General features: G+C 34.9%; 3 protein-coding genes across 3 annotated transcripts; 2 read left to right on the top strand and 1 right to left on the bottom strand.

The window, feature by feature from the left end:
- The first annotated feature begins 1634 nt into the window (after window positions 1–1634).
- On the top strand, window positions 1635–3068 carry LOC104877312 (probable disease resistance protein At5g43730). Its single transcript, XM_059735150.1, has one exon. It carries the CDS (start codon window positions 1635–1637, stop codon window positions 3066–3068), a length of 1434 nt encoding a protein of 477 aa, XP_059591133.1.
- On the top strand, window positions 3065–4306 carry LOC132253379 (probable disease resistance protein At5g47260). Its single transcript, XM_059735151.1, has one exon. The coding sequence runs from the start codon at window positions 3065–3067 to the stop codon at window positions 4304–4306; it is 1242 nt and encodes a 413-aa protein (XP_059591134.1).
- Window positions 4307–5737: 1431 nt separating this feature from the next.
- LOC100261617 (uncharacterized protein At4g15545) lies at window positions 5738–15617 on the bottom strand. The gene is made up of 10 exons (XM_002266093.5): window positions 14791–15617; window positions 13628–13696; window positions 8827–8880; window positions 8603–8666; window positions 8382–8456; window positions 8029–8286; window positions 7761–7806; window positions 7587–7665; window positions 7353–7485; window positions 5738–6133 (listed from the first exon to the last, which is right to left on the bottom strand). The coding sequence occupies exons 1-9, from the start codon at window positions 15079–15081 to the stop codon at window positions 7393–7395; spliced, it is 1029 nt and encodes a 342-aa protein (XP_002266129.1). The 5' UTR covers window positions 15082–15617; the 3' UTR covers window positions 5738–6133; window positions 7353–7392.
- Window positions 15618–21454: the final 5837 nt, after the last annotated feature.

Genomic DNA, 21454 nt, shown 5'->3' on the forward strand with positions numbered 1-21454 from the left:
CTTAGCTGTTGCTGCTGCTCGTCAATGGGACCTTTTTCAGATGGATGTTAAAAATGCCTTCCTTAATGGGGATCTGAGTGAAGCAGTCTATATGCAACCTCCTCCTGGTCTCTCTGTTGAATCAAACAAGGTTTGTCATCTTCGACGTGCACTTTATGGTCTTAAACAAGCCCCACGAGCTTGGTTTGCCAAGTTTAGCTCCACTATTTTTCGCTTGGGTTACACTGCCAGTCCGTATGATTCTGCCTTATTTCTTCGTCGTACTGATAAAGACACTATTTTGCTTCTTCTATATGTGGATGATATGATCATAACTAGTAATGACCTTAGTGGCATTCAAGAACTCAAGGATTTTCTCAGTCAGCAGTTTGAGATGAAAGATCTTGGACATCTCAGCTATTTCCTAGGTCTTGAAATTACTCATTCCACAGATGGTCTTTATATTACTCAAGCTAAGTATGCTTCTGATCTGCTGTCTCAAGCCGGACTCACTGATAGTAAGAATGTTGACACTCCAGTCGAACTTAATGCGCATCTGACACCCTCCGGAGGGAAACCATTGTCCAATCCTTCTCTTTACAGACGATTGGTTGGCAGCTTAGTTTATCTCACAGTTACTCGTCCAGACATCTCCTATGTTGTTCATCAGGTGAGCCAGTATTTGTCTGCTCCACGATCAACTCACTATGCTACTGTTCTGCGCATTCTTCGATACCTGAAGGGTACCATTTTTCATGGCCTTTTCTACTCGGCTCAATCTCCTCTTGTACTCCGTGCATTCTCTGATGCTGATTGGGCAGGAGATCCTACTAATCGCAGGTCTACTACAGGTTACTGCTTCCTTCTTGGTTCTTCTTTGATTTCTTGGAGAAGTAAGAAACAAACTTTTGTGGCCCGCTCTAGTACTGAAGCAGAATATCGTGCCCTTGCTGATACCACATCTGAGCTCCTTTGGCTAAGATGGCTTCTTAAGGATTTGGGTGTGTCCACCTCCTCTGCTACTCCCCTTTATTGTGACAACCAGAGTGCCATTCATATTGCTCACAATGATGTCTTTTATGAACGGACTAAACACATCGAGATTAATTGTCATTTTATCTGTTATCATCTTGTCCATGGTGCTCTTAAGCTTTTCTTCGTCTCCTCCAAAGATCAGCTTGCAGATATCTTCACCAAGTCACTTCCTACAAGACGCACTCGTGATTTAATTGACAACCTCAAGTTGGTCTCACATCCACCTTGAGTTTGAGGGGGGCTGTTAATGTATATTATGGGTATATTATATGGGTATATTATGTTATGGGCTTTAGGCCCAGTTAGGTTACTTGTACCGCACACATATGCCTCTTATATAAAGGCACTGATATATATTCTTTCTCCTATGAAATACAATACAATTGTTCAGTATTTCTAACACAAACATTAAAGGAGCTAAGTACTCTTGCAACTTATCATCTGTTATTTCTCTGATCTTTGATTGGATTTCACCTCTTGTTTGTGTGATCTCCTAGAAAGAATTAATGGATTGTGTGACCCCAATCATGGATGTCGCCACTCGCTTGTGGAGTTGCGCTTCCAAGCACTCTTCCTACGTCATTGATCTGCAAGAAAATCTATGCTCTTTGAGAAACGAAATGGAGGAACTAAAGAATGTAGGTGAAGATGTCAAGAGAAGGGTCGAAGATGCAGAGAAACGCCAGATGAAGCGGAGAAATGAAGTGAATGGCTGGCTTAATAGTTTAACAGCTCTGGAGAGAGAAGTGAACGAAATTCTGGAAAAAGGTGATCAAGAAATTCAGAAGAAATGCCTCAGGAATTGCTGTACCAGGAACTGTCGGTTCAGCTACAAGATTGGGAAGATGGCAAGGGAAAAAATCCCAGCTGTCTCTGAGCTAAAGAACAAAGGACACTTTGATGTCGTGGCAGATATATTGCCTTCAGCTCCGGTGGATGAGAAGCCTATGGAGAAGTCTGTCGGCTTAAATTTGATGTTTGGCGAGATATGGAGATGGCTGGAAGATGAAAAGGTGGGAATTATCGGATTGTATGGAATGGGGGGTGTGGGGAAAACTACCCTCATGAAGAAGATCAACAACGAGTTCCTCAAAACAAAGCTTGGATTTGATGTAGTGATCTGGGTTGTTGTGTCGAAACCGGCTAAAGCTGAGAAGGTTCAGGAAGTCATCCTGAACAGACTAGAGGTTCCTCGTTACGAATGGGAAAATAGAAGCAGAGATGAGAAAGGACAGAAAATATTCAACATCTTGAAAACAAAAAAGTTTGTACTACTGTTAGATGATGTATGGGAGCGTCTTGATCTCACTGAAGTGGGGGTTCCTCATCCCAATGGTGAAGATAACATGTCCAAATTGATATTTACAACCAGATCAGAAGATGTGTGCCATGTGATGGAAGCTCATAAGCATGTCAAGGTAGAGTGTTTGGCATCAGATGAAGCCCTTGCTTTGTTTCGGCTGAAGGTGGGGGAGGATACTTTTAATTCTCATCCACAGATACCAGCACTTGCCAAAGAAATCGTGAAAGAGTGCAAAGGTCTGCCGCTTGCGCTCATCACCATCGGCCGAGCAATGGTTGACAAGAAGACTCCCCAGAGGTGGGATCGAGCAGTACAAGTATTAAGGACTTATCCATCAACATTTGCAGGTATGGAGGATAAAGTGTTTCCCATTCTAGCATTCAGTTACGATAGCTTATACAATGATACCATCAAATCCTGCTTTCGATATTGTTCTATGTTCCCATCCGATTATGAAATTTTGGAAGATGAACTTATAGAACTTTGGATTGGGGAGGGGTTTTTGATTGAATCTTATGACATCCAAAGAGCACGGAACGAAGGATATGATGCTATCGAAAGCCTAAAGGTGGCATGTTTGTTGGAGAGTGGTGAATCTGAAAAACATGTTAAGATGCATGATATGATCCGCGACATGGCTTTATGGTTAACTACGAAAACTGGGGAGAATAAGAAGAAGGTTGTGGTAAAAGAACGAGCTAGGTTGGTCAGAGCTCGGGAGTTTGCAGAATGGAGGGAGGCACACAGATGATATCGTTGTGGGATATTGGTACACTATCATCGTTTGATCGTAGAGCACATGGATTCCAAAAGTGGATCTCTTTCCCTAATCTTGAGACTTTGTTTGTGAGAAGAAGCCTCCTGGAAGAAATTCCACCTGGGTTCTTCCAAAAAATGCATTTGGTACGAGTTCTTGACTTGTCATATAATTATCGCCTGGACAGGTGTTGGCAGGTTAATCAATTAGCTAACCTGGAATATCTTAACATGTCATTTACAAATATATGCGCACTGTGGGGTATTGTTCAAGGATTGAAAAAATTAAGGTATTTGATACTGAATTTTACGCCTGTCAAAGAAATCACTCCAGGATTGATATCGGATCTTTCATCCTTGCAATTGTTCAGCATGCATGGTGGCAGCCACAATTCAGACGAGATTCGCCTCTTTGATCGGATTTGTGAAGACAATATTCTCTGTGGTGGTAAAAAAGCTTTATTGCAGGAGTTGGAAAGCTTGGAGTACATAAATGAAATCTCTATCATTCTGCATAGCGATGTCTCTGTCAAAAAATTATTGAGCTCCTATAAGTTGCAGAGCTGCATAAGAAAGCTACACCTTCAATGCTGCAGCAAAATGACCTCACTCGAACTATTGCCTGCGTGTGTGCAAACAATGGTGCATCTGGAGACGCTTCAGATAAGTAGTTGTAACGATCTGAAAGACGTGAAAATTAATGAGAAAGACAAAGGGAAGCGAGAATTCATATCAAGATATAGTAGGGTTCTTTCAGAGTTCTGCATGCTTCATGAAGTACACATTATTTCTTGCTCCAAATTGCTCAACTTGACATGGCTTATTCATGCTCCATGTCTTCAATTGCTTGCTGTCAGCGCTTGTGAATCAATGGAAGAAGTGATCGGTGACGATGATGGAGGCGGTAGAGCTTCAGTCGGAGAAGAGAATTCAGGGTTATTCTCAAGACTCACAACTCTACAATTGGAGGGTCTGCCAAAGCTGAAGAGCATCTGCAACTGGGTCTTGCCTCTTCCTTCCCTGACAATGATTTATGTTCACTCCTGTGAAAGCCTGAGGAAGCTCCCATTTGATTCCAACACTGGAAAGAACAGTTTAAAGAAAATCCAAGCAGAACAAAGTTGGTGGGAAGGGTTGCAGTGGGAGGATGAAGCCATTAAGCAGAGTTTCAGTCCATTTTTCATGCCTTTAGAATATATGGATCTCTATCAGGTCTTAGGATATGGTTATTGATCAAGGAAGGAGATGATGCTGGACATGCTATCAGACACACCGGCCGTGAAAAGTCTCTGCACAAGCATCTCTTTCCTGGCAGCTGCTGGCCTCCTTCTCAGGGTATTTTCCTCTCATTTCCTTTCCTATTCTTTAGCTAATGGAATGAGTGCAAACGCTGCATTCTTTATTACAATTTCCCTTGTTTACTTTTTCAATTAAACAGTTACAAATGCTGCAAATTTGACAAATAAATTACAGATGAAAGGCAAAATATTGTCCAAGCTCTTTTTATGTTGCTTTTATGTGTTGAACTTTAGATTGTTCTCCAGAAGTTTTTGGTCTTCTGGATGAAATTTCCTCTAGAAAACTTGCATATATACAAAAAAAATTTCAGCTTCCAGTTGAGATTGTAGTTCATATAAAACGATTAGGATGCCGGTACAAAGACTAAACTGATCGTTGTCGATATTGGCAATTACAAACTGACTTGCAGTTGTGTTGTTTCTGCAGGACTAGTTTTCAAGGATTGATCATGGATGTTGGATGTTACGAGGAACCCTAACTGTACTGGCATGTTGTTTGTGTGTTGCATGTAAACCTCTGAAATATGCAGTGGAATCTTTTGTTTCGTTTCGTCTATAAGAGACATGTATGCTATAAATTTGATGCCTCTCTGATATTGCCATACAGTAGTAATAGTAGATGTTTCAGCCAACATGCTCACATGGCCATTATCTGTTCTGAGTTTTCTTTGGTAGCCATGGCAGAAGAGAGTGCAGAAAGCACCCTAACACCCATTGTTATTATCACCCTCATTTCACCTTCTTCCTCAAACCCAACCAAACTAATCTCCATAATCTATTCCTTGGCTATGACCTTCTCGGTTATCTTCAAGGCTCTTTTACCTACATATATCCAAGCTTTATGTTAACAAGTCTCACAAAAGAATTATCTCCCTCAAAGATCAATTGCAACTAACCCACCATCTTTTTTACCCAAGATGGAGATTTCGTTTTCTTTTCCTTTTATCATGTCGCAGTGTTGATATCCCCATCCTAAAATTGATACTTGCGAAGGATCAGACATGTAGACACATTCGCATATCTGAAACCACGCAACATACCCCTCCCCCCAGATCAAAATCCACACCCCACAAACAAGAAAATGCTGCCTACCATAATATTGTTAAATCCCAACTACTAAACCATTGGAGGAAACGAAAACAACAATTCCTGTCTATATTATTGTATGAATAAGGACCTTATTCATGGCTACAAGTTATCAAAAGACAATAAGAAGGAAAAGCTTCACTATCTAAGTCAACTAGACACAATGAAGAGACGTTTGGATGAAAATAAAGCATCACACAGTATTAATATAATGAAAACTGAAAAACAGCATCCATGATGCTATAAATCAAAGGATGAAGATCTTAAAAACCATGAAGAGTTTCTAAAACACAGGCCCACATCAATCACCCATTCATCCAGCACACACAATGTGTTCATAAAACAGTTCAGATGCACCAGAGAGAACTCACACTTTATGTGCAAGTTCAGTTCAAGAAATGCAAATCTTGCAGGTACAATTACAACTCATTAGCAGCAGCAAGCATTGGATTTTTATTTTTTTTATCAGAAGCAAGCATTGGAAATATGGGCGCAGTCATTTATACAGCATACCTGAATGGAATCAGGCACAATTATACCTACATAAACCCTGTTCTAGGTTGCTGAATTCTAGGATGCTCAAGTGCATTTTGATTGCATTTCAGTCGATCATATGGCACAGAGTGATGCAGGGACTATCCACTTAAAGCAGCTGGGATTGAGTTACATCCACAACCTGACAAACAAAAGCAGTTGTGTGAGAGAGGGTCAGTCAGTCAGTGTTCTATGCAGATCAACTCAAAATTTTGCTAGTCTTTGAAGGACCACAAATAAAATAAATGCAATATAGCAAATCCTAAGGCTATGTTTAATTCCCACAAAGTTTTAGGGAAAATACAAGGGAAAGAAAATAAAAAGAAAAAGTAAAGGAAAATAAAAAATAAATTTATAATCAAAAAATTATTTTTATATACCACTTTATAAACTCATTTTATTTATTTAATCCTTTTATATAAAGATTAAACAATTTATATACACACACACACACACACACATATATATATATATATATTTCTTACTAATTTTAATTATATTTGACTTTCTTTTATATTTTTCATAATAAAACTAAATAAAATAAAACCATCTTCTTTAGCATTTTTTTTCTTTCCTCGGTACTTTTCGGGAACCAAACACAGGATAAAGCTCTAGTTGGATCATGAAAAGTACTAGGAGAAGGAAAAAAAAAAATGAAGGAATCTAAATTCTCTTGTTTGGTTTACCATAGAAATTGCAAAGGCAAATCAAATACAATGAAAATTATTTAACTATTTTTAAATTATTCATTCTTTGTATAGAAGAGAGAGAAAAAAAAAGTAGGTTCGGAAAAGCATGTAAAAATATTTATCAAGTTTAAATCTATTTTTTATTTTCCTTTAATATTTCCGTTCTTCCACTTTTCCCATTCATTTTCTTTTTCTTATACTTTCCATCAAATTTTTCACAATTGAAATGAAGTTTAAAGGCTCAAGCCAACCAAAGCTTTGTAACTTTGTTCACCCAACATGGATTAAAAAATAATTATACATATATCATAATTTTTTTATATTCTCAAATACATCCAAACTAAGTAAATCATCATTTTAATATTAAATGTCTTTTCAAGTATTGCATATTATTGTTCAATGTCACAGATTGTCTTCAAAAAAAATTCAATATGTGTATTGTTGCTTGTTTTATCATTTCTTAAAAGCTTTTCCAATATTTTTATCAGTTTTGATTAATTTTTCATCCCATCAATATCATTTGTCCAAACTTCCATCTGATATTTTTAGTAAAATCCCACCACCCCTATTTCTGCAGTTTCCAATATTTTAATCCTTGGTGTTTGCAAACCACCACCCAACCCACACACATGGAGACACAGACACTGAGAGGGTAGCTGGAGATAGAAATACCTGTTGTCATGAAAATTTTCCAACAAAGAAAATTTATTCTCTAGTGTGGGTTGCGGTTAAGCAATCCTTGAAATGATAGGTAAAGATCCTTGTTATCTGTCCCAAATATCTCTTCTGCTTTCCTTAAAGTTTCCTGAAATAGACGACATATAAACATGTTGATTTAGTCTTCAAAGCACAACATACTAACTGCATCAATCTAAAAAATAGCTGAAGACTTTAACCACTATTTACCTCTCGTGATTGCTTTTGAGCATTTAATTCCTTAATGTTAGCTAGAAACGCACTGAACTGTTCATAGGACAGACGGCTCCTGGATTACAAATTTATCCAAAACATAGTTTGTTAAGAAGCCCAGTACTACAGATAAAAAGCAGTAAATATGTCAATTGAGCATTTGGATCTTGCCTGGCTTGACGGAAGAACTCCTTGCCATCAATTCGAGGAGTTCGTGCTGAAAAAGGAAAACACAGCAGAAGTACATTAGATAGGGAAAGGAATATTAAAAATGCGAGGAAGGAACAAGCTATGTAGGAGAATACAATCAATCATAACTGACCAAACTACAGATATTGATTTTTGAAAACTTCGCCTTGTCGGTTTGCAGGACATGCAGTAATTCACAAAATAATTATAATTCTTAAAATTGAACTGAATAGTAATAACTTTTCTGAACCTGGTAGGGGACGTGCACGAGGGGGAGAGTTAGCTGCAGATGACTGCTGACTCGAGGGATACCAAGACGATAGTGCACCCCGTCCATCATATTGGGATTTTGTGGGAGATGTGGCACCAGAAGTTTTATTTGGAGATGCTACAGCAGAATAACCTCTTGGGGACCCACCTGTGGAAAAGATTTTTGGGGTTCCACTTGGAGTGAAGCGAGGTGTGATATATGGGGTCACAGAAAATCTTTGCACTGCAAGCCTCGAAGCTGCAGGCCAAACAATCAGCTTAATATTCAATATAGACAAGAAGTATAATGTGCATGAATAAAGCTCAACAAAAAGAAGACACGGGTTCAAATACCTTCATCAGTAGAGTTTCTATATTCTGTAAAGCCACTAAGAGGTTGATTCACCACATAGCCATTTGTTCCATCATCTATTATGTTAAAAATGTCAATTGACCATCAAAAGCAGGCAATATAAAAAAACTATGTTCCAAGAATGCAGACAAGAGACAGGTATAAATCATCACATTATAACAAAACACAGATTCAGTGGAGTGCTCAACAAGATTACAAGTACCTATATCAGGATAGGCCTTAGGAATTGATTGGTCACAGGTCCCAATATCAACAGTCTCAGTTTGCTGTTGTAACAAAAACATAATAACTAATTAGTTTTCTAATGAAAATCCCAGTCAGAACAGAAGGCCTCTAAGAACCATACAGAAATTTTTATGGCGGAAGAACAGAAAAAAAGTTTTCAGAAGGAAAATGAACAAAATTTGGAAAACATGGAATCCTTACAGATGAATTATCATCACTTAGTGACTGCATCAGTTGCCTCTTGAATGTCTCCAACTAATATTTAAAAATTAAAAAATTACATGTTAGTTTTGTTCCAAAGAAATATCATAAGCACTAAAAAATAAGAGATGGTATCAGCACTACAGAAAATTGGTAGTAGCATACAAAAAGACTACAATAATCTTTGTAACAAAAGAAGGGAATGAAACAGGGAGATACAGAGGGGTGATAGTAACTACAAATTGTTTAGAAAAGATATACCCTCTTTGGAAGTATAAAACTAGGCTTCAAGGACCACAGCTTGTTGTTCAAGGGAAATAAATATGTTCTTGTCAGTTTTTGAGTCCTTCAGTTGCAGTATTTGGAGTTCTATATTTGCTAGTGACACAGGAAAACACATCATACCGTCTATGATGACTTAGGTGAGCCACAGTTCAAGAAACTATGTGATTTGTTGGAGTGTACCATGGTGGAAGAATGTGATGCACGAAAACACATCATACTGTCTATGATGACTTAGGTGAGCCACAGTTCAATGAAGTATTGTGATTTGTTGGAGCCTACCATGGTGGAAGAATGGTTTTAGAATTTCAAGGTAAGGTATTGACTGGATATCTCATCATAAAAAAACAAAAATCCACTCAAAGTAGGTTCCTCGGTTATCAAAAAAATCCACTCAAAGTAATAAAACAAAAGGTCAAAGATAGACCTATATCAGGTCTTAAGAATGGTTTGTTGAACTTTTGGCACTCACCAAATAGTCAGCCTTGATTTCTTTTTCAAGATAGTGTTAAGATTAAAGAAAGTACAAGTCAAATTTGAGCATGTACATGGACAAATAAGAATCTAGAAGAAGTGAAAGAACCATCACCATATTAAAATTGAGTAAAAGATTTTAAATCATGAAATTGTCAAATTCCATCCAAAGTTGATATCATCATACTAAAAAGGGTGACTTCTAAGCTACAAGAGAAGGAGAGGAGAGAATGTCGTAATTTAAAAATAACATAGAAGATCCTTAACCCGAGGGTTTCCGCCTCTAGTGAGCTCTACAAGGTTAAATTTTGATTGTTATTGCTTGGTTAACAAAGAACAACTTTGAATTGGAGAAATGCCTAGAGATCAATGCAATATGGTGCTAAGAGCTTTTTCTAAACCAAAGAGAGAAGGTATAGCATCGAGGTGGGGAAACAAAATCTTTTTAGAAGGTTTTTGCAAGCAAAGCTATAAGTCTTTTTGATTTATAGGTTGAGAGTGACTCCACTATTTTTATTTCATGGATGACCAAAAGAAATGGGTATGTAAAATGGAAACATGATCTATGACTTCACTAGATCATTGACATCACCAATGACTTGAGTTGTATCTCCAAGGCATCACATTTATTCAATAAGAGCTTCTAGATGTGTTTGTAGTTTTACCAAAAGAATTTTTTATTTTAAAAAAAAAAAAGTTTATATGAAAGCCAAGATAATGTTGCTTCTTGTAGAAGAACTTTTTTATCTTATGCAGGAAGTTGTTTAATATTTTTTTTTTTTTTTTTTGATAGGAAACGACAAAGGAATATATTAATAGAAAAAATAAGTACATGAAAAGGATGAGAAATCCTCCCACCAAAGAAAACTAAACTACAAGAATACGAAAAAAAATACAATGTAATAACGAACAAACTCTCTAGACTAGACCAACCCTAAGGAATTACACGCCGCTAGTCAATCAAGTTGTAACACAATAAGGGGAGTCCCCTTAAAGACCTTGGAACAAAAAGCCCAAAGAGAAGCAAGGAAATGAATAGAATCCCAAAGATTCTCTGAATTCCTTGTTTTATCCTCAAAAATCTTCGCGTTTCTTTCCCGCCACACAACCCAAATTATAGCTATGCACACAGCTTGCCACAAAATTGTCCCTCTCTTAGATGAACCAAAACCATTGTAATTGATGGACAACATATCAGAAATGCTCCTCAGGGGAACCTAATCCGTCTTGGCTAACTGAAATAATGTGTCCTAACCCCATCATCAAAGAACAATGTATTGTTTAATATTTAATTTTTTGATAGGTAGGTAGTTTTATATTTAACCAAACTTTACTATACTAAGATTGTCTCTTTGAGATTATGCTTTGGCATCAGCTTCAACTTCTAACAAAAACCAAAAACAATAGGTTACCTAAATGAGGCCAAAATATTCTTTGTAGTGGACATGATACAACCAAACCGCTCACTCGCCCTACAGTGCAACATGGTTTAGGATTGTATTTGGTTCCGCTACTTGTTTTGCTTCCTTAGAAGAAATGTCCTTTTCATTTTTTATTAGGTTTTTGTAAAGCTTAAAAGGATATCCCACACTTCTTGCACTTATTGATTTCAATGCAATGACTTAATTTGTTTTGAATCATAAAAGAATAAAGGAGATCCATAGCAGCAAGGAAGGCAAATTATCATAATTTACCTGATGGAATATGGTGATATAATAATGTACACTGATGGAAATCTAAGAATTTTATATATATATATATTGATAGGAAAATAGAAAACTATATCAAGAGGCACCTTACAAATCTAATAATATATTCTCTCCTTCACATTTTGGGACAACAGAAGGGGCGCTGATGTAGGACAACAAAAGAGGAACAAGGAATAAAGTTTATAGTGGAGAAAAAATTTAAAAAAATAAATAAAAAAGTAGAGAAAAAGAAGAAACATCGAAGAAAAAAATGGAAACCTTAGAGTTTCACTAAAGTCTTTTACGAATCTCACCTAGAAGAAAATCAATGGAGTCTCATCATTGAGGATTGCAACATTTGTAATGAAAAAAACATAACATTATTAATATCAATCAATTCATTCCTTTGATTTACATCAATTAGCCTTATTTATAGGCTTCTCTAAGAAATCAAAAGTTTACTAAGATTCTAATAACCTATTATGACTCTAATTCTAATTATAACATCCAAAGTCTACTAGGATTCTAATAACCTATTATAACTCTAATTCTAATTATAACATCCAACAAACACTAATCCTAATTTAATTCCAATTAATTCTAATTTAATTCTAAGTAATACTAATCTGACTCTAATTGCAACTAATACAAATTCCTTTTCTTGATGTATATCTTAGAGAATCAGCCTCATCAGACACCCTCTCTAAGGCTAAGGCTGGAAATAATCCACCAAACTCACCAATTTGCTCAAATTAAAAGGGTTCAATTGAGAATTTTATGAATCACTTGAACTTGACCTATAGATAAGTGAACTGGATCCAGACTAGGCTTTCCCCACGCAATTGCATTGAAAATAATGTTTTTAATATTTACAGGATGATCAGAGCCTGAAACACCTAATTCTTAGTTTGCATAAAATGACATGATAATAAACACATCACTAACAGGATGAGCAATTTCTTTTAACAATAACATGACTGATTGCCAATGCTAACTATCATCCACAAAAAACAAAACTAGCTTTAATTAGGGAGTTTTCTTGGAATGACAAAAAATTGCTTAATAGCATCATCTTCTTCTTACTTCTCCTTTGCCCTCATTTATCTTTCATATTGTTTCTTGTCCTTTTCCCTTCTTCAATTCCTATGTCAGCTCAAGCCGAATATTGTTAGCATGATTGTACACTACCTTCACACCACACAATCTGCAATCAAGAGGATCCAAAGACTGCTTTGAACCCTTTCTCTTGATAAGCATCTTTCTACCTTCTCCAGTTCCTACCCATCTAACAAATTAACAATCATCTTTTCTTAATCTTAACATGATCTTCTTCTTTCAAATTCACAGGGCCAAGCATCATCATTTCTAACTTCTACAGTTCTGTCCATGGCTACTGTTATTGCATGTTTCACTCTAGATTGCAGCCCTACTCTGTACAAGGCACGTTACCTGAAGTTGGTGAATCTAAAAATTGCCTTAAATTGGGGGGTTTTTTCTTTCTCTATCCCAGTTTCATTTATCTGCTTTAAGCCTGTTGCACGTTGAAAGAACGTTTTGTGACAAGAAACTAGCTTCCAAACCACATGCTTTCTACGAATGTGCATAATACTTCAGCTTATCCACACATTATTAGAAAAATGATCAAACGTGCTTCTTTTAGTGCTGGGCAGCACTTTAAGCACCTGAATGCAAACATAAGGGTTTTCCAAGATTTCAATATTCTGTACAAAGAATCAGCTTCCAGCAATTATATCCTGTTGTAGCTCAATTTTTCTGGCATGCATCTTCCAACACTCATAAAACATTTAATGGAGGACAACATGAACTTGTAGTTTTCCTCTTCTAACTTCATTTCTACCAAGACCAAAGTCATCACAGGTTTATGGATGCTAAAATTTATAACTTTTGAGGAGACCATACCCAATAATTGATAAATATTTCAGTTTGCATGTTAAAGGTTGACAAAAAACCATAGCACTTAAAATTGTGTATCTGTGTTTCCTAAGTAGCAATTTTTTTTTCTCTCTGAAACAGACTGTTTACTATATCAGAAGGCAAGAGGGATGATAGAAATCAAAAGTTTCAGGCACGAGAACTAGATTTAGATACATTTTGAACTCATAAGAACAGCTAATCTAAAGGACAATAAAAAGAATAATGCTTTACAAAGTTCAAGGTCAGAAGCCTATTTTTATTATAGACATATGCATACATCTATAAAGAGAGATAAAAGAATTTAGCAATCAAGAAAATCAAATTTAATAACATTATTTTAGAGTATGTGAGCCTAAAATCTCATCCAAATCATTTTCAATGGAATTTTCAAAAGCCTACAGTTGTGAAAGGTGAAATCCCACCTTAGCCAGATCACGGCCCATTTTCTTTGCAGTCATCGCCAATGAGTCTCGCTCCTTTGAAAGCCTTGTCTTCAATTGAAAACAATAATAAACAACAACAAATCAACAATCATAAGAAGAAAAGAGAATTAATGCTCCACAAGGTCACTGAGAAGATCTAATGAAAAAGAAGGAATTTTATAAATTTATATCACTTTGAATTAAATAAAAAAAAAAAAATCAGCATTCAGGGCTCAAAACAACAAAAAATCCTCTACACAACCATTTGATAATTTGATTCAACTTAATTGAGCCTCTCATTTGTTGAATACCAGAACAACATGAATCACAAGATTCAAATTTTCAATTTTGTCTTATTTTTCTCAGTTTTCTCAGCAATTCAACAAAAAAAGTAAAACAACATAAATCGAAGAAAAAAAATCTAAATTTTCTATTTGGTTGCTGAGAAAAATGGAGTAAGCAATAAACAAATTAAATTATAGAATCATACATTTTCCATCATTTGAACATAACAAAGGCAAAAACCTCCACTCAACTGGACCAAACCAAATTATTGTTTTAAATTGATTTAAGGTTTTCCCATTTTGTAGAAACCAAACTAACCTAAACAAAAAAATTCAAATTTTCATTTGTTTCCTTTTCCTCGGCTTTCTTAGCAACCAAACAGAGAGTTAAACACAAATCACCAGAAAAAGTAAAAAAAAAATTCATTTGGTCCACCTTTCCATCATTATGGAACTTAACATAACCCAACTGAATTGTCATTTTAATTGATTTCAGATTTTAATTTCCACTTGTATAGATCAAAATAACCTAAACCATAAAAATTTCAAAAAAAATTAATATTTTACTTCTGTTCTACACTTTTCCCAGCAACCAAACAGAGGATAAAACACAAAATCGGTAAAAAAGAAAGAATTGTTATCTTTTGGATGCGGAAATATTCAGTGAATTCAAGCATTCGTCAATTATTTGGGAAGCTGACAAAATAAAAAGTTTCAATCAACTAAACCCAACTCAACTATTTGTTTAACTAATTTAATCTCTCTTTTTTTTCAATTGTTATAAAACCCAAAATAACCCAACCATAAAAATTCAAGCTTCAATTTTCTGTTTCCTATTCCTCCATTTTTCTCGCAAACCAAACAACCTCAGATACATACATTTTCGTCGATAACCATCTTCAACCGCGACTCGCTCTCCTGATACGCCCTCTCAAGTTGCGACACCTTCTCTTCAAGATCAAACGCCACCCGATCCTTCTCATACATCATCTGCCGCAGCCTACCAACCTCCGACTCCAGCTTCGATACGCGCGATGCGATCGCCATGGATGTGATCTTCCGAGCCAGATCCAGCTGATCGTACGGGTCAGTCGGAATCACAGCTAATATGTCATCCGTTATATTGAAGTCCGGCCCACTTCCGGAGTTGTAATTGCTGTTCTGCGACATACCTGATTCTCCAAAATAAAAGCCCCAAAATTCCTCACAATTTCTCTCAAAACCCTAACTTCCCTCAGTCTCTTCTGAAAATTTGTTGTTCAGTTCAAAAACCCCAAATTTTCCTGTTCTTTTCACTCTCTAAGAACAAGGCCTTTGTCCAAAAATAGAAAAAAAAAAACGCGACCTAAATTTTTCTATTATTTCACTCACTGAAACAATGAGTTTGATCAAAATTTTATATTTTTCTCGTCTCTCTCAAGTTCGGGGATAAAAAATCCAAATAGTGATTTGGGTTTCGGGAACAGAAAGGGGAATTAGATGGATTTAGGATGAAAAGCAATAAACAACTGCTTTTTTTTTCTTTCGCTTTCGTTCTCTCTGTGGGAAAATGTGTTTGAATATTTTTGTGTTGCAACTGTTGTTAGGGTTTTGAAATTTTTGGGTTTCCTTTTCCCTCCAAATGCGACTTCAAGACAATGAGCGTAAAAATAAGATCTAGAGGTGAAATATGGAATTCTCTTAGGAACACCAATGGAATTTTGAAGGCTTAGATGCCAAGGTATCAAACTTCAAGTTTTATCCTTTTTTTTTTCTCTCTTTTTAAGGTTACGAATTGATTCTTCAATTCTTATGTATAATAAGAAAAAATATTTTCTTATATTTAAATATTATAAAAATAGATTAAAAAATATTTAACTAGATAAAAAAAAAAAGGTATTAACAAATTTTACCCTTCATTGTTAAGACTTATGAAAAATATGGCATTGTTTTGATAATTATTTTTTAAAATAGTTTTAAAAAATAATTTTTTAAAATTGTTATTTAATGTTTTATAAAATAAATGTTTGTTTTAAATCTAAAATATTTTTAACATGTTTTTAAATATGTTTTAAAAATAATTTTCCTGTTTACAGTTTTAGTTTTAATCATTATACATATTTATGTAATTAATTTTTTAAATAGTTTTTAAAAAACAAATTAAAACAACTAAAATATTTTCTTTAAAAACAAATAGAAAATATTTTTCTAGTTATCTTTTAAAAACAAAAAAAAACAAAAAAACTTGTTAGGAATTTGAGGTTAATTCAAACTATGGTAATCACCCTAGAGGGGGGGGGGGTAAATAGGGTGATGGTCTCTTTTTCACAAATTTAAACTATGCAAAAATAAGAGACAATTATATGCAAATATATAATAAACAAAATAAACACAATTGCATATAATTTAAAAGAGTTAGGGAAGAGAGAGTGCAAACACGAGAGTTTATAGTGGTTCGGCACTTCCTTGCCTACGTCCACTCTCCTCAACCTCCTAACCGAGTGAGGGTTCCATTATCTTGAAGCTTCAACCAAACTTCCAATCTCTTTACAATTGGATTATGGTTCCAATTCACCCTCTTGGACTTTTGACTCCAAGCACCCTTTACACTTCTCAGGAGTTATCCCACTCTTGAACAACCTCTCAAGTGATACCCCTCACTTGAGAAAATTCCTCTCAAAGATATACAAATAATGATCTCACAAAAATCCTAACACAAGAACTTTAAGCTCAAATGATACAAGAGAAACTAGGATTGAATGGTGTACTAAAGATATACAGGTTTTTGAATAATAATGCACTCAAAAATACTCTTCCAAGGCTCAAATATAATCAAGAAAGATTTGGGAAGGTTTAGCTTATCAAACAATGAAGTTTGGAGCATTTTTATAGAAGAAAAAAGTCATACTAGCCGTTGGGGGTTCGACCAGTCGAGGTAGGGGTCGACCGGTTGACTAGCCGTTAGGAAAAGTGACCGTTGGGCCTCAACCGGACCTCAACCTTGACCGAGAAGAAGAAGCCACTGGGAGAGAGAGAAACTTTTTGGCTCCCTCAACCGGTCCTCGATTGGACGAGCACAACCAGTCGACCAGTTGAACCGGTTGAGCCATTTTTTTGGCTTAACACTCAACATTTTTCAACTTAAAACCTTTTAACACAAGTTTGAAAATCATTTAACACAAGGTTTTAGTTGAAAACATGAAATCATCCAATTCTTAAGATATTTAAAACAATATTACTCTTGGATGATTTTGGTGCATAAATAAAGAATGAAATGCATGAAAGTCCTAGTGCACCAACAACCTTACAAAGAGATCTTAAGAAGTTTTGGTCTTGAAAAACTCTTCTCTTTGAGGTGGTCTTTTTCTTCATGATTTCTCCTAAACTTGATTTGTCTTTGGATTGCCACTTTGGAAGTCGTCTTGCCTAATCACACTTAAAATGTAGTCATTAGTTCTAAACTTTGTTTTGTTATCATCAAAATCAAGATTAACCAAACTTTGGTTTCACAAAACTGTTATAAAAGAAAGTTATCAAACAGACGCTATATTTCTTAATCATTTTTCTGCCCTTAATTTTTCTATATACATCTAAGTAAAAGTTTGCTTTCATTCCTATTCCTTAAATCTTCCAATAAACGAATATAACCTTAATTTTTCAATTTTAAGTTTAAATAATTTATTAAGTGATCACTTGGATACTTTTTGTTTTTCAATTTCAAAATTTTGTTTTCTTTTTTTCATTGAAATTTGTAACCATGATTTTAAATAAGTTGTTTTGAACCAAATTTGTGACTAAATAACTTGATTTGGTTTTGGGATTTAGTTTGACTGAAACTTTAGGGAAGAGTATAATTTTTTTAAGATATAATACCAATATTTGATTATATTTTGATTGATCAAGATTAGTAAGCATCCGTTTGATAGTAATTTTTAGAAGTGTTTTTAATGTAAAAAGTGTTTTTGAGAAAAATGAGTTGTTTGTCAAAATTTATGAAATACTTTTGAAAATCTGAAAAATCATTTGTAATATTAAAAAAATTACTTATAATGTTTTTTAGGAAAATACTTACTAATGATTTTTTTTATAAAGAGAAAACACTTCCATTAAAAACATTTCAAGTAAAAACACAGTCAAACGCAATTAAAAAAGCGTGTTTGATAGTGTTTCTACTCGAAATGTTTTTAATGAAAGTGTTTTATTGGAAGTGTTTTTAAGAAAACCAATTATCAAATGTTTATTCAGAAAATATTGCAAATGATCTTGCAATATTATAAGTTATTTATCAGATATTTAAAAGTGTTTCATAAATTTTATCAAACAACAAAATTTTTTTTTTCAAAAACACTTTTAAACTAAAATAGCATCAAACCGACTCTAAGAGCTCATTTTACAGTTATTTTAAAAAATATTTATATTTTGGATGAAAATAAAAGATGTTTGGCAATTTTTAAAAAACACATTTGAAAATCGGGGAAAACCTTTAAAGTGATTTCTAGAGAATCACTTTACAGGTGTTTTTAAAAAAAAACACTTCAAAATTTTTGGAATATTCCAAAAATGCCCCCAAGTGATTCCCAATACCTCCCCTTCCCTTTCACTCATGTCTCTCACTCCTTCATTCTCCTCCTCGATCACTCTCTATCCGAGACTACACAGTAGAAAAGATACTCCACTTTCATTCGACATCATTGATCTGATCAAAGGTAACCCTCTGTTCTTTTCTTGTTTTTCTTTTCCTTTTTTTTTTTAATGTTTGATTGTCTTGAAATGTTGGTTAGGGTTTTGGGTTTTAGGATTGTTTGGTTAGGAGGAAAGTATGAGAAAATGAAATGGTTTCATTGAGTGATATTAACAAGTGCTATCAAGTATCAATAAAATCTGTAAATCCTCAAATGTTTTTACAGGAATTACTTCCAAGCCTTAATAGTTTTAGATCTATTTTTCAATAGAGCAGTCGAGTCTCATTTCCTAGTACTTCTCTCTCTAAGACTCTCATCCTATATTCTGGTTCACATATGCAATTGCTCTGTTTAGGGTTTTTGAGTTCAAGTGTTGCAGGTCCGTTTCTTTTTTAAGGAAGAAAAACTTTGTTTGGTAATATCTTGTTATTTAGAGCCTGTTTGATATGGTTGTTGTCTCATTGCTGTTTATTTGTCTTTAATTTTGTGATTTTTATTCTTCACATTAGTATTATTATTAAAAAATAAAAAAAATTCCATATGGGTACTAGAGAATCATCTCCAAGATAAAGATCCACTGCTAGCATTCTTATTTATTTATTTGCATTTAGCATTTTAGAAATGAAAATGTAGGAATAGGTCCCGCCATAATTCAAGCTTGTCCTTTCATCTTGGGATGGCAGTCCTGCTCATGAATCCTATTGTTCATTTCTATTTATGTTTTTACTTGGTGACCTTAGTGGCCTTCTCAATGTCTCTGTACCTTCATTTAACTTGAATCATATCTATCAAGGGAGTACACAAGAGAGGAAAGACATGGAAATGAAAAGGGAATATATATATATATATATATATATATATATATATATATACCTTTGAAAATTTAATTCTTTCACAATGGGTGACTTTGGCTGCAAGTCATCTTGTTTTATTTGTAGACTCCAACCACATGTCTTTGCTGCCATCACCTTGCTTAAACTAGTGCCACTAGTTCACTGGGCTAAAATAAGGTCTGAAATAATTTCTTGGTCAAATTTCAATTCAAAGATGACGAGTCCTGAAATTAGCCAAGTCAATCTTGTTGCCAAGTGAACATAGTGCATATGTAATCCTGAGAAAATGTATTAGCCTAGAACTAGAGAATTCGAGCTCTGAACCATGTGGGTTGATCATGCCCGGTGATGGTAAAAAAAGGGGAACCCTTTCCTGTACACTTTGTCTAACTTACCTAAGAGGGCTTTAATAATTTCACTTTATTAAGGGTTGTGCAAATTAGAGAGCCAAATCTAATTTAAGCTATTTGATAATAGGTTAAACTAGTAGAAAAGTAAATGTGCAAAAAAGTAAAGAAACTAGAATAGTGCACAGGAATTTGAAGTGTATAAAAAATTAAAATAATTGGAAATGAATGATTGACAAGCAATTAAAAGTTACTTCCAATAAAGTCGCTTCTAGTGATTTGAAAAAGTTTGGAGTCTGTAATTGAAGTCCTAGACCTTTCTGGTATAACCTCTAATCATATCTATGGCCTTTGAAGAGTCTTGACTTTAAGAAGTTGCCTAATAGGAAGTTGCCCCCTTTCTTTGGTGTTCTAGACCATGAAGAGTCTTATCTGAGCCTGACCATGAGTTCTATGCCTATTTTATGGTGGTCTTCTATTTTCCGGCAGGGGTCTGCTCAGGTCTTAGACTCATTTCCAAGAGGAATACGATCTCAATTCTATTGTCAAAAATAATATAAAGTTCTGCTCATGTTTGGGAGGAGAGGAGTGCACAAAGAGGCTTACAAGTTTAGGACTTGAGTATGATGCCTATCATACACATGATAGTTTACTCTTCAATCATTATGAGATTTGGTTTGAGTTCAGGAGGTCAAAAGCTTAGAGTTCTTTCAATTTAGTCTTTTTGGGTTAAGTTATTAGCGATTTTGAAGCAAGCAATGTAGCTGTCAGCTGAAAGTGGGTACATTGTGTTGCTCTTTGTTGGAATGGCGACATTTTTTGGAATGTTGGATTTTCAATGCCCTGTTGATATTTGTACGTGGAAGAAAGAAGGCTTACTCACTTGCAGATTTTTTTAGATGAATCGTAAATCTGGCAGGAAACAGAGGCCCTGCTTTGTATTTTTGACATGAAGATGATTGTGTAACTATTATTTAGGTATTTGAGATTGAGTGCAAAAGAGGGGGCTTTGTGTTATTTGAGACTGACACATCATGTAATGAGTAGTATATATTTGGGATTTATTTAATTAGCTGCAGTACAGACATTTTATCTTGCCATTCTCTGCTGTTATTGATCATTGCACGGGAAACTCCTTTACACGCTTGCAATAAACTTGAATGATTGTGTTCAAATAATCATTTACTTAATGTTCTGTTTCTGGTGAGGGGACCTGCTTTCAATTAGTAAAACCATATGATTGATTTGCTTTTGACTGCAATGTAGTTATATGCTTGCTGTGATTGTGTTTGCATGATGCTTCAAACCTTTCTGAACATCAAAATGTTTGTTTGTTTCTCGTTTTCTTGTTTTTTTATTGGTAACTAGTCTTGTAGAAATGGATTCAGATTTGAAGTTTGTATGATATTCAGGGGTTGCTGCTGTGGAAACCTCCCTTTGCAGGCAAACTTAAGGTAAACATGGTGGTACCCAGGGTATTATAAACAAGATAAAGTTGAGTAGATTTTTTTGTCATGAGAGAGGGATTTCAACAAGTACAAAAGTTGCTAGTCCCAGAGCCATTGGAGCAACGTTTTCTTCAGGCTAGAGAAATTTGTTAATCAATCCGTGAAATTAGGCTTGTCAAAAATAATTTTTTTCATAGAATAATAATAATGCCATCAATATAACAGTATAACTTTGTTTCCTAGTTATGAACCAT

Source organism: Vitis vinifera, chromosome 19, assembly GCF_030704535.1.
Source record: "Vitis vinifera cultivar Pinot Noir 40024 chromosome 19, ASM3070453v1".
NCBI lineage: Eukaryota > Viridiplantae > Streptophyta > Magnoliopsida > Vitales > Vitaceae > Vitis > Vitis vinifera.